Genomic DNA, 13716 nt, shown 5'->3' on the forward strand with positions numbered 1-13716 from the left:
GACCTGAGCCAGCCGAGCGAGACGCCGCTGGAACAGCACTGATAGAGCTGAAACTTGTCCCTTGAGAGAGTTGAGGGACAGTCCTAGCTGCAGACCGGACTGTAGAAAGGACAGAAGGGTCGGCAAGGAGAATGGCCAAGGAGGATGGCCGGAAGAGCGACACCAGGACAGGAAAATTTTCCAAGTCCTGTGATAGATCTTGGCGGAGGAAGACTTACAGGCCAGAGTCATAGTGGAGATGACTTCAGGAGGAATACCAGAAGCCGTCAAGATCCAGGACTCAAGAGCCACGCCGTCAATTTGAGAGCCGCAGAATTCAGGCGGAAAAACGGACCTTGCGAGAGAAGGTCTGAACGGTCCGGGAGATGCCACGGCACCTCTACGGACAAATGGAGCAGGTCTGGGTACCAAGCTCGCCTGGGCCAGTCCGGTGCAATGAGGATGACTCGACGACCCTCCATTCTGATCTTGCGCAGGACTCTGGGCAAGAGAGCTAGAGGGGGAAACACGTAGGACAGACGAAACTGGGACCAGTCTTAAACCAGAGCGTCCGCGGCGAAGGCCTGAGGATCGTGGGAGCGAGCCACGTAAACCGGAACTTTGTTGTTGTGACGGGATGCCATTAGATCCACGTCCGGAGTGCCCCACTTACGGCAGATTGACTGAAACACTGCCGGGTGCAGGGACCACTCGCCACCGTCCACGGATTGACGGCTGAGATAATCTGCCTCCCAGTTTTCTACGCCTGGGATGTGGACTGCGGATATGGTGGACTTGGAGTCCTCCGCCCATTGAAGAATGCGTTGGACCTCCAACATTGCCAGGCGGCTGCGTGTCCCGCCTTGGTGATTGATGTAGGCAACCGCTGTCGCGTTGTCTGACTGGACTCGAATGTGCCTGCCCGCCAACAAGTGGTGAAAGGCTAGGAGAGCTAGAAGCACATCTCTGGTTTCCAGCACATTGATTGAAAGGGCTGACTCGGACGGAGTCCAAGTGCCCTGTGCTCTGTGGTGGAGATATACCGCTCCCCAGCCGGAAAGGCTGGCATCTGTGGTGAGAATCACCCAGGACGGGGCCAGGAAGGAGCGCCCCTGGGACAGAGAGAGGGGCCGAAGCCACCACTGAAGAGAGCTCCTGGTCTGTGGAGACAGAGCCAACAACCTGTGCAAGGAGGAAGGCCGCTTGTCCCAACAGCGGAGAATGTCCAGCTGCAGGGGACGCAGATGGAACTGGGCAAAGGGAACAGCCTCCATTGACGCCACCATTTGACCCAGCACCTGCATCAAGCGCCTGAGGGAATAACGGCGGGGTCTCAGCAGAGAACGCACCGCCAGTTGGAGGGACTGCTGTTTGACTAATGGCAACTTCACAAGTGCCGGCAAAGTCTCGAACTGCATCCCTAGGTACGTGAGACTCTGGGTCGGAGTCAGAGTGGATTTGGGAAGATTAACAAGCCACCCGAACTGGGCTAGAGTGGCGAGAGTGAGCGAGACACTCCGCTGACAGTCCACGCTGGATGACGCCTTGACTAGAAGGTCATCCAGGTAAGGAATCACTGCCAACCCCTGTAGGTGCAGGACCGCAATCACTGCTGCCATGACCTTGGTGAATACCCGAGGAGCTGTGGCCAACCCGAAAGGAAGAGCCACAAATTGGAAATGATCTTCTCCAATTGCAAAACGTAGCCAACGCTGGTGAGAAACTGCAATTGGCACATGCAGATAGGCATCTCTGATGTCGATGGACGCCAGGAAATCTCCTTGGGTCATTGAGGCAATGACTGATCACAGAGACAATGAGAAAGTGCAGCACCTGAACATGCTTGTTGAGAAGCTTGAGATCCAGGATGGGCCGGAAGGAACCGTCCTTTTTGGGAACTAGGAAGAGATTTGAGTAGAAACCTCTGAACCGTTCCCGAGTGGGAACTGGTACAATCACTCCGCTTGCCTGCAGGGATGCCACGGCCTGTGAGAAGGCGGCGGCCTTGGAGCAGGGGGGAGTTGAGAGAAAAAAATCTGTTTGGCGGGCTGGAAGAGAATTCTATCCTGTAGCCGTGGGAGATGATATCCCTTACCCACTGATCGGAGACGTGTTGAAACCACGCGTCGCCAAAGTGGGAGAGCCTGCCACCGACTAAGGACGTTGCTGGCGCGGACAGATAGTCACGAGGAGGCTGCCTTAGCGGCAGCACCTCCTGCGGTCTTCTGTGGACGTGCTTTTGGGCGCCAGTTGGATTTCTGGTCCTTGGCTGAGCTAGTGGACGAGGCGGAGGGCTTAGAGGACGACCAGTTGGAGGAACGAAAGGAACGAAACCTCGACTGATTCCTGCCCTGGACAGGTTTCCTGGTTTTGGTTTGTGGCATGGAAGTACTCTTCCCGCCAGTAGCTTCCTTAATAATTTCATCCAGCTGTTCTCCGAACAGCCGGGACCCAGCAAAAGGGAGCCCCGCAAGGTACTTCTTTGAAGAAGCATCTGCCTTCCACTCTCGAAGCCACAAGATCCTGCGGATAGCGAGGGAATTAGCCGAAGCCACCGCAGTGCGGTGAGAAGCCTCCAGCATGGCAGACATGGCATAGGATGAAAAAGCTGAAGCTTGGGAAGTTAAGGGAACCAATTCGGGCATAGATTCCCTGGCGAGGGAATGCATCTCCTCTAGAGAAGCAGAGATGGCTTTGAGAGCCCACACTGCTGCAAAAGTCGGGGAAAACGAGGCCCCCGCCGCTTCATATACGGATTTGGCCAGAAGGTCAATCTGGCGGTCAGTGGAATCCTTAAGGGAGGTGCCATCAGCCACCGATACAATGGTCCGGGCTGAGAGCCTAGACACCGGAGGGTCTACCTTTGGGGAATGAGCCCACTCCTTGACCACCTCAGGTGGAAAGGGAAAGCGGTCGTCAGAACCACGCTTTGGGAAGCGTTTGTCAGGACAGGCCCTGGGCTTGGTCACAGCGGCCTGAAAACTGGAGTGGTTAAAGAACACACTCTTTGCTCTCTTAGGCGAGGTAAACTGGTGCTTTTCTGCCAGAGAGGGTTGCTCCTCTGATACTGGCGGATTGAGATCCAGTACAGAATTAATGGAAGCAATCAAGTCACTAACATCTGAGTCACTTTCGGACAGATCAATTGGGTACATGGAGGTAGCCTCCGAGCCCCCTGTAAAGGCATCCTCCTCATCCTGCGAGTCAGCTACTGAATCAGAGCCGCAGGACGAGGAAGGAGAGGGAACCCTGCGTCTCTTCTTAGGAGGACGGGGTCTGGGACCAGATGAATCCTCTGTGAGCTCCGGTCCTGAGAGACCCCTAGCAGCAGAGGCACCCTGTGAAGGGGGCTGATGCATGTTCAGCAAAGTCCTGGACAGAAGTCCCATGGAGTCAGCAAAAGACTGGGAGATAGACCTAGAAAAGGATTCTACCCAAGCCGGGGGTTTAACCACAGGAGCAGGAGCAGCCTGAGAGACCACTGGGGGTGAGACTCCAGGCTGAGGCACCGCCAGGTTAGAGCAGGCATCACAATGTGGGAATATGCTCGGTTCAGGCAGCAGGAGCTTACATGCAGTGCATACTGAATACAGCTTTGGAGCCTTGCTCCTCGTGTGAGACATGCTGCTGGAGTAGAGAATGAACCCCAGAGAGTATAAACAGAGGTCCACAACCGGGGACCGGTTGTGGCTTACCGGACCGCTGGAGCGGTGTTGTGTGCCCTCCAGATCCCGAAGCCCGGACCCCCAAGCACAGCACCTCAGCAGAGATGCTGCAGACCAGCGCTGCAATGTGACTGATCGCAGAGAGAACGCTGATAAAATGGCCGCCGGAGCAAAGGGAGGGGGCGAGACTTGCTTGAGGAGCGGGATCTGGAGGGCCATAGAGACCTACAGGGGAGGGGACACACACTGCAGTGGGGAGTGTCCCTCCCCTTGCAGAACGGCCGCCGGGCGGAGCCGAGCCTGTCCCTCTGCATGAGTGACATGCAAGGGCAGTGAAACCGAAACTAGGCCTCCGGCGGAGCCGGGGCCTATATTTGAGCGGCGCGGCCGGCGCGCAGGCACCATCAGCGCGGTTCTCAGGCGACAGCTAGAGAACCCGCCGGAAATGTCAAAAAACACAATAAGCACACTCTCCCACAACAATAATGTACAGGGACCCCGAAAAGTAAACGTCTCAGGTACTTAGCTTGCTGAGACGCAGGGCTCCTGAAGGGCTGCGGATGGAGACCGTGCTGGCTCCCACTTCAAGCCAGAACCCAGGAGGGATGGTGAAGGAGCACGGCATGTAAGGCTGCAGCCTAGGAATCAACCTTACAACACCGCCGACACAGTGGGGTGAGAAGGGACATGCCGGGAGTCCAGACTTGGACCCGCTTTTCTTCAAACTCTTTCCAAAAATCAAAGAAATCAGATGAGAATGCATGTGTGGATGTATGCCTCCTGAACACAAAGCGATAAACTGGCTAGATCTGGTTCTCCAGGGGGTGTATAAGCTCAGAGGGAGGAGCTACACTTTTAAGTGTAGTACTTTGTGTGTCCTCCGGAGGCAGAAGCTAAACACCCATGGTCTGGGTCTCCCATAAGAACGATAAAGAAAATAGAAATAACTCACAACAGAAGATGGAAAGTCTACCTCCTACAGAAACTAAGCTAAAGTGGATTCACTAAGGGTCTGCAGAAAGGGATATGTGGGATACATTGTGGGTATGTGCCCACCTCCTGGTGACAGCAGCATATAATCATGGTTTTCAGTTTCTCAATAAAAAAGTGGGAAAATAGATTTTTCTTTAATTATTTTTTTAATCTGTTTCTCTTTCCCCAAATCATGATGTTTTGTATGCCTCACAATGGCCATTTTCCAATTTGTAGAGATCGCTTTTGCGAAAATATGAAAGACAACAATTCTATGAATAATCAGTTCTAGTAACACAGGATCACCTCCTCCCCCTTCCTGGAGTAACCCCTGTATAGGTCACAGAGATGCTCACCAAAATCAGTCACGTAGATATTTTCTGACTGAGGTTTAGTTCCACGTTGATAAAATCATTCAAGATAAGTCTTCAATAGACCAGTGTGACGGATTGGTCCTGCAGGACTCCATGGCCACCTCAGCTATACCTCATTAACAAATAACATTCAATATTTTTCCTAATACTGATTTGACCGCGACATGTGAACAGACACTACATTTGCAATGGATGTGACAAGGAGATCTTGCTTTTGGGTGACAGGGTCCAACAGATCAAAACTGATCTATTAAGCGTCTTTGCCTATTTAATACATAAGACATATTCAAACGATTGGGGCTGACTTGGACAATGAATTAAAAGTTAGATTCTGCTCCACATCATGCCATATGTTAAGGATGGGTAAGAGATCAAACGTGTATGTACGTTTCAGGGACGACCTGTCACCAGGTGAAACTGTTCCCCTCAATATTGCTAGTTATCATGCTCTTTTCCAAGGGGCTTGGCTTAAAAGGTAATAATGTAGACCAGAAAAAGACATGCCTTCCGAGAATCCTGTGAGGACCGTACTCTTGTAAAGGCCATAAGAGTAAGCACAAATTAAAAAAGGTCCATATCTCTGGAATCATACTACAATAAAACAAAAAGAACCCCAAAAAACCCCCAGAACACTCGAGAACATTGAGAAGAAAATGAGAAAAATCTGTTTAATTTTGACCTGGTGACCTGTGAAAACACTATAGATGCCAAGTGGTGGTGCGACACAGTAAAATTGCATGTACTTTTTGAAAGAGAAGCAGTTTACACTATATACTTACTGTTAAATACTACATTGTTATCTTTAAAGTCTTTCCATTGCTGATGCCATTTAGAATCTTTATGCAGAACTATACCAGTCGTCTCCCTAAAATATAAGTAAATAAAATCATCAAAATATAAAAAAATACATAAAAAGATGCAATAATAAAAGCCTTATATTGTACTAAACTTAACATAATGGAAATGCCTGTTGTATCCTCAAAAACAATGCAAGGCATAAACTATTCCAGTAGCTGCGTCAAATGCCTTAAAAAGACATTCACAGTCATGGGAAAAATGGCACTTGTCACATTATTATATAAAACTAGTAGATAGCCCATCCCAGGATGGCATACTTCCTAGATCAACGATGGCCATGGATAGATATAAATATTAGTGATGAATGATCACTACATACAATGCTCGGGTGCATGAAACGAGTAAGACGGCTGGACACAACTCGAGTGCCGAGTAAAATGGAAGTCAAAAGGAAATTCAAGCATTTTTCCGGACAATCCTCAGGAAAAATGCTTGAGTTTCCCACTGACTTCGATTAAACTCTATACTTGAGTCATGTCTGTCCATCCTGCTCGTTTCGAGTACTGAGCACCCGAGCATTGTATGTCGTGCTCGCTCATCATTTATATCCAAGCTAACTAGTGATGATCAAATAAATTTGAGTGGACTTGAATTCTACAATAATCCGCATTCGTCAAAATGCAGATTTTTTAAATTTAAAATTAGCTGCAACTATAGGTTGAAATTAAGCCGCTATTTTAATGCATTTAAAAAAGGAGGAGGATGAGGGGAGGGGAGAACAGGAGGAAGGGGAGGAGAGAAGGGGAGGAGAGAAGGGGAGGAGAGAAGGGGAGGAGAGAAGGGGAGGAGAGAAGGGGAGGAGAGAAGGGGAGGAGAGAAGGGGAGGAGAGAAGGGGAGGAGAGAAGAGGAGAGAAGGGGAGGAGAGAAGGGGAGGAGAGAAGAGGAGAGAAGGGGAGGAGAGAAGGGGAGGAGAGAAGGGGAGGAGAGAAGGGGAGGAGAGAAGGGGAGGAGAGAAGGGGAGGAGAGAAGAGGAGGAGAGAAGAGGAGGAGAGAAGGGGAGGAGAGAAGGGGAGGAGAGAAGAGGAGGAGAGAAGGGGAGGAGAGAAGGGGAGGAGAGAAGAGGAGGAGAGAAGAGGAGGAGAAAAGGGGAGGAGAAAAGGGGAGGAGAAAAGGGGAGGAGAAAAGGGGAGGAGAAAAGGGGAGGAGAAAAGGGGAGGAGAGAAGAGGAGGAGAAAAGGGGAGGAGAGAAGAGGAGGAGAAAAGGGGAGTAGAGAAGAGGAGGAGAAAAGGGGAGGAGAAAAGGGGAGGAAGAGGAGGAGAAAAGGGGAGGAAGAGGAGGGGAAAAGGGGAGGAAGAGGAGGGGAAAAGGGGAGGAAGAGGAGGAGGATGGGGAGGAAGTGGAGGAGGATGGGGAGGAAGAGGAGGAGGATGGGGACGAAGAGGAGGAGGATGGGGAGGAAGAGGAGGAGGATGGGGACGAAGAGGAGGAGGATGGGGACAAAGAGGAGGAGGATGGGGACAAAGAGGAGGAGGATGGGGACAAAGAGGAGGAGGATGGGGACAAAGAGGAGGAGGATGGGGACAAAGAGGAGGAGGATGGGGACAAAGAGGAGGAGGATGGGGACAAAGAGGAGGAGGATGGGGACAAAGAGGAGGAGGATGGGGACAAAGAGGAGGAGGATGGGGACAAAGAGGAGGAGGATGGGGACAAAGAGGAGGAGGATGGGGACAAAGAGGAGGAGGATGGGGACAAAGAGGAGGAGGATGGGGACAAAGAGGAGGAGGATGGGGACAAAGAGGAGGAGGATGGGGACAAAGAGGAGGAGGATGGGGACAAAGAGGAGGAGGATGGGGACAAAGAGGAGGAGGATGGGGACAAAGAGGAGGAGGATGGGGACAAAGAGGAGGAGGATGGGGACAAAGAGGAGGAGGATGGGGACAAAGAGGAGGAGGATGGGGACAAAGAGGAGGAGGATGGGGACAAAGAGGAGGAGGATGGGGACAAAGAGGAGGAGGATGGGGACAAAGAGGAGGAGGATGGGGACAAAGAGGAGGAGGATGGGGACAAAGAGGAGGAGGATGGGGACAAAGAGGAGGAGGATGGGGACAAAGAGGAGGAGGATGGGGACAAAGAGGAGGAGGATGGGGACAAAGAGGAGGAGGATGGGGACAAAGAGGAGGAGGATGGGGACAAAGAGGAGGAGGATGGGGACAAAGAGGAAGAGGATGGGGACAAAGAGGAGGAGGATGGGGACAAAGAGGAGGAGGATGGGGACAAAGAGGAGGAGGATGGGGACAAAGAGGAGGAGGATGGGGACAAAGAGGAGGATGAGGACAAAGAGGTCTATCGTTCATTGTGTTGCAAAAACTTTAGTAGCAATGATATCAATGTCTAATGCTGCAGTTAAAAATCAGTAATCGTGATTACTATTCCAAAGAACCATGTGCTCAAGCATTGAAACTTTTTTCAAACAAGGTAAATCTTGACGGAACTATAAGAAAAAGAATTTACGGTAAGTAACAAAATTCTCTTTTTCTTTATCGTTCCTATGGGAGACCCAGACCATGGGACGTTCAAAAGCAGTCCATGGGTGGGAATAAACAGACAACTGAGAAGCAGGCAAACCTAACTTCACAAATGGGCGACAGACGCCGGTAAAATGCGTCTGCCCAAGCCCGCGTCTGCCAAAGCATGAGCATGCCTTGGGTAGTGCTTCGAAAAAGTATGCAGACTAATTCGAGCTGCAGTCTGACAGACCTACTGAGCCGTAACCTGGTGCCTGAAAGCCCAAAAAAAAGGCGCCGACAGGTCTGATCAAATGTGCTCTGATCCCCGGCAGGGAAGGCACTTGAGTACACTTGTAGGTCTCGGAAATGGCCGACCTAAGCCAACGATCAGGGTCGGCTTAGATGCCGAGAGACCGCTACGCTGACTAACAGTCAGCACCAGAGAGGTGCACCGCCTAATAACGGCGGTGCGAGACACATAGATCCGGAGCGCCCGCACCAGATCCAGGATATGCAACGCTTCCTCAAGCGATGAACAGGAGCCGGACAAAAGGAAGGCAGGAAAATTGCCCCGGATAAGGTGGAAGCAGTAACCACCTTAGGGAAAAAAGTCCGGAGTCGGACGAAGACCACCTTGTCTTGATGCAAAAGACCAAAAAAGGGGGTGACTCCGAGAGAGTGCAGCCAGAACTCTCTGGCGGGAAATTATAGCCACTAGAAAGAGTACTTTCTGTGAAAGATGAAACAAAGGAACCGGGAGGACCGGATTAAGGTCCCAGGGCTCCATAGGCCGCCGGAAAGGCGGAATGATGTGAGATGCGCCCTTAAAGGAGCGCACCGGAGCCAGCCGGACGATACGCCGCTGGCACATACTGACAGAGCCGAGACCTGTCCCTTAATGAGGGATAGTCCTAGCTGTAGACCGGACTGTGGAAGGGACAGGAGGGTCGGCAAGGCCAAAAAGGTCAAAGGACACTTTGGAGCTCGAGTCATAGCGGAGATGACTTCAGGAAGGATATCAGAAGTCGCCAAGATCCAGGACTCAAGAGCTACGCCGTCAATCTGAGAATCCAGAATTCTGACGGAAAAAACGGACCTTTTGAGAAAAGGTCTGAACGGTCCGGAAGATGCCATGGCAACCCAACGGACAGAAGGAGCAGGTCAGAGTACCAAGCCTGCTTGGGTCAGTCTGGAAGAATGACCCGACGGCCCCCTTTACTGATCTTGCGCAGGACTCTGGACAAGAGGTAGAGGGTGAAATTCGTAAAGAGACAAAGCTGGGATCAAACATGAACCAGTGTGTCTACCGCAAAACCTGAGGATTGTGGACCACGGTTGCACAGCTGAAATAGCCTGCCTCGCAGTTTTCACATCTAGGATGTGGACTGCGGATACGGTGGACTAGGAGTCCCTTGTCCACTGAAGAATGTTGAGCCGCCAAGATTGCCAGGCGGCTGAGTGTCCCGCCCTGGAAGCTGATGTAGGAAAACGCTGTCACGTTGTCCGACTGGACTCGAAAGTGCCTAGCCGCCAACAGATGGTGAAGGCTTAGAGAGCCAGAAATACAGCTCTGATTTCCAGCACATTGATCCAGAGGGCTGATTCGGACAGAGTCCAAGCGCCCTGCGCTCCACGGTGGAGATATACTGCTCCCAAGGCGGATAGGCTAGCATCCTGGTGAGGATCACCCGGGACGGGCCAGAAAGGAGCGCCCCTGAGACAGAGTGGCCGAAGCCACCACTGAAACGAGCCCCTGGTCAGTGGCGAAGCCACCACCCCGTGGGAGGAGTGAGTTCGCTTGTACAGCGGAAAACATCCAGTCTCAGAGGACGCAGGAGAAACTGGGCAAGGAATCGCTTCCATTGACGCCCTGAGAACCTCTGGTTCGAAGTCAGAGTGGACTTGGACAGAAAGACAAGCCACCCGAATAGGTCAGAGTGGCGAGAGTGAGCGAAGCACTCTGCTAAGAGTCAGCACTGGATGAAGCCCCGAGAAGAAGGCCGTCCAGGGCAAAAGATCACTGCCAAACCCTAGGGGTGCAGGACCCTAATCACAGCTGCCCCAATGAGAATACTCGAGGGGCCGTGGCTAACCCCAAGGGAAGAGCCACGAATTGGACCACTCCGATTGTCAAAACGTAGTCAACGCTGGTGTGAAACTGCGATTGACTCCTGCCGATAGGCATCTCTGATGCCGATGGCTGCTAGGGAATCTCCTTGGGTTCTTGATTGATCCGGTGAAAAAAACACACGGAACAAAACCGAGACTCCATGTGAACACGCCACACCTGGCTATGCTTGAAAAACTAAAGATCCAGGTCGGAAGGCACCGCCCTCTTCGGGGACTAGGAATAGATTTAAGCAAAAATCTCAGAACCGTTCCCAGTCGGGAACCGGTACAATTACTCCATTGGCCTGCAAGAAATGCCACGGCCTGTGAGAAGGCGGCGGCCTTGGAGCCGGGAGGAGTTGACAGAAAAAATCTGTTTGGCGGGTGGACAGAAGTCCATCCTGTAGCCAAGGGAGATATAATCCCGCCCCCACTGAACGGAGACGTGTTAGAACCCTACGTCGCCAAGTGGAGAGAGCCTGCCACCGACCAAGGAGGTTGTTGGCGTGGCTAGATAGCTCGGAGGAAGCTGACTCAGTGACAGCATCTCCTGCGGTCTTCTGAAGACGCAGCTTCGAGCCATTTGGTTCTATGAACCTAGGCCGAGCTAGAGGACGATCAGATGGAGGAACGGAAACCACCGAAACCTCAAATGATTCCTGCCCTGGACAGGTTCCCTGGTTTAGGTTTGTGGCAAGGAAGAACACTCCCCGCCAAGAGCTTCCTTAATTTCACCCAGCTGGTTCCGAGGAAACTGGTACCACCAAGGGGGAGCCCAGCAAGGAACCTCCATAGAGGCATCTGCCTTCCATTTCCGAAGCCACAGGAGCCTGCGGATAGCGAGGAAGGTAGCCAAGACCACCGCCGTGCGGTGACCAGCATGGCAGACCTGGCATAGGATGAAAAGACTGAAGTCTGGAAGTTCAGGCAACCGTTTTGGGCATAGAGTCCCTGTGAGAGAATGCATCTCCTCCAGAGAAGCAGAGAAGGTACAAAAAAACCGCACTGCTGTAAAGCTGAGGAGAACGAAGCTCCTGCCGTCCCCATACCGACTTGGCCCAAAGGACAACCGGGCGGACCGCAGAACCTTAAGTGAGGAGCCATCAGCCACTGACATAACGGTCCGGGCTGAGCCACCTGAGGTGAATGAGCTCACTTCTTGACCACCATTGGTGGACAGGGGAAACACAGTCCTCAGAATCACGCTTCATGGGAAGCGACTGTCAGAGCGGACCCTGGGCTGGTTACAGGGGCCTGAAAACTGGAGTGGTTAAGGAACACACGTTGTGTTCACCTAGATAAGGTAACTCCGGCGGATTGAGGTCCAGTACAAAATTAAAGTACCGTAGGATCCATATAGAGGTGCCGTCAGCCACTGATACAACTATCCGGGCTGAAAGTCTAGACACTGGAGTGGCCACCCTTGGCGAATGAGTACACTCCTTGACCACTTCTGATGGGAGGGGGAGACAGGCAGCAGAACCCCGCTGTGGGGTCTGCAGGATAGGCTGTGGGGCTTGGACGCAGCGGGCTGAAAACTGGAGTGGTTAAGGAACACACTCCTCGTCCTGTTAAAGGTATACTGATGCCTTTCTGCCGGCGGGGAATACTCCCCTGATACAGGCGGATGGAGGTCCAGTACAAGTATAATGGACGCAATCCAATCATTCGCATCTGCGTCACCTACGGACGGATCAATGTACATAAAGTAGCGTCCGAGCCCGTGGAAGAGACATCCTCCTCGTCCAGTGAGTCAGCTCGTAATCGGAGCTGCGGGACGGGGAGGACAGGGGACCCTGCGTCTCCCTGTCAGGAGGACGGGGTCTGAGCCCAGAAGGAGAGTCCCTTGTGAGCTTTGCTGAGCGAAGCAGAAAACGCCCTGAGAAGGGGGCTGCATGCTCAGCAGATGCCGGGACAGCCGACCCCTGGAAATAGGATTCCCTCAGGGGTCAGCCACCGAAACCGGAGCAGCTGGAGGGACCATTAATGAGCCCCCAAGCTGAGGGGCCACAGTGGTTATGAGCTCGGTATAGCCGTACGAGACTACCTGCAGTGGATAATAAAAACAGCCTGCAGCCTCGCTCTGTGAGACATGCTGCAGAGGTGGGGGCTCTGTCTAGAATGTCTAGAATACCCAAGACAGGGGTTCAGCCTGGGGAGACTCCAGGCTGAGGCACCACCACATAAGAACCATTACAGTGTGCCGGTTCAGGCAATATGAGCTTACATGCAGAACATGTAGTGTACAGCCTTGGAGCTTTGCTCCTAGTGTGAGACATGCTGCTGAGGAGGAGGTTCTATAATAAAGAATTAACTCCTTCAGAATGCCCTGAGAGTGTATAAAAGTGCACAACCAGAGGTTGTGACTTATCAGGCCGCTATTATGAGTGCCATCCGGATTCCAAGCCTGGACCCCCAGCCAGATATTCACTCCCTCTGCACTGCAGAGCAGCCAGCGCCGACCAGTGTACTAAGAACGCTGAGAAAATGGCGCCAGAGTGAGGGGGGGGGGGGCGGGGGTTAACCCAGGAGCGGGAATCGGAGGGCTAAGGAGATGTACAGGGGAGGGAATCATCTCCTCAAAAAGGAGTGTCCTCCCCTGTGCAGAGCGGGCGGCGCTGCAGTGTCCCCCTGCATGACTGACATGCAGGGGAACGAAACGAAACTAGGCCGCGGCTGAAGCCGGGGCCTAGAGTTATGCATGCGGCCGACAATCAGGCATCATCGGCGCGGTTCTCAGTAAAAACCGTGGAACCGGCCAGAAACACAGTAAAAAGCAGCATTATCAAGCAATCACTGTCCCCCCCAATAAAAGTGCCCCACAATGCAGAAGGACCCTCTGAATAACGTCTCTATACTTAGCTTTGAGACGCAGGGCCCAGTCCCTGGTGGGGTGGGGGTCCAGAGCTCCGTCCAGCAGGGTCCTGCAAAAGGGCTGCGGATGGAGGCCGGTCTCCTGCAAGGCAGTGAGAACCGTGTTGGCTCTAACTTCAAGCCAGAGCCCCTAAGGGATGGTGAAGGAGCGCGGCATGAAGGGCTCCTGCCCTGAAGTCAACCTTAACAGCACCGCCACCACGGGGGGTGAGAAGGGACATGCCGGGAGTCCAATGGACCAGCTTTTCTTCCAAATCTTTAGAAAAAATGAAAAATCAAAAAAGGATGCATGTGTGTGTGTGATCCTCCTGACACAAAGCATGAAACTGGCTAGATCTGGCTAGCAGGGGGTGTATATGCTAGGAGGGAGGAGCTACACGTTTTTGAGTGTAGTAACTTTGTGTGTCCTCCGGGGGCAGTAGCTATACACCCCATG

At 52.5% G+C, this 13716-nt stretch overlaps 1 protein-coding gene across 1 annotated transcript in view; it reads right to left on the reverse strand.

Moving 5' to 3' along the window:
• The window catches only part of TIMM44 (translocase of inner mitochondrial membrane 44), a 128059-nt gene that overhangs the window by 38723 nt on the left and 75620 nt on the right, over positions 1 to 13716 (reverse strand). Inside the window, exon 7 of the mRNA XM_075352509.1 lies at positions 5770 to 5855. Coding sequence (XP_075208624.1) covers positions 5770 to 5855 — 86 coding nt within the window. The remainder of the gene's footprint in view (positions 1 to 5769; positions 5856 to 13716) is intronic.

Source organism: Anomaloglossus baeobatrachus, chromosome 1 (assembly GCF_048569485.1).
Source record: "Anomaloglossus baeobatrachus isolate aAnoBae1 chromosome 1, aAnoBae1.hap1, whole genome shotgun sequence".
In the NCBI taxonomy this organism is placed as follows: Eukaryota; Metazoa; Chordata; class Amphibia; order Anura; family Aromobatidae; genus Anomaloglossus; species Anomaloglossus baeobatrachus.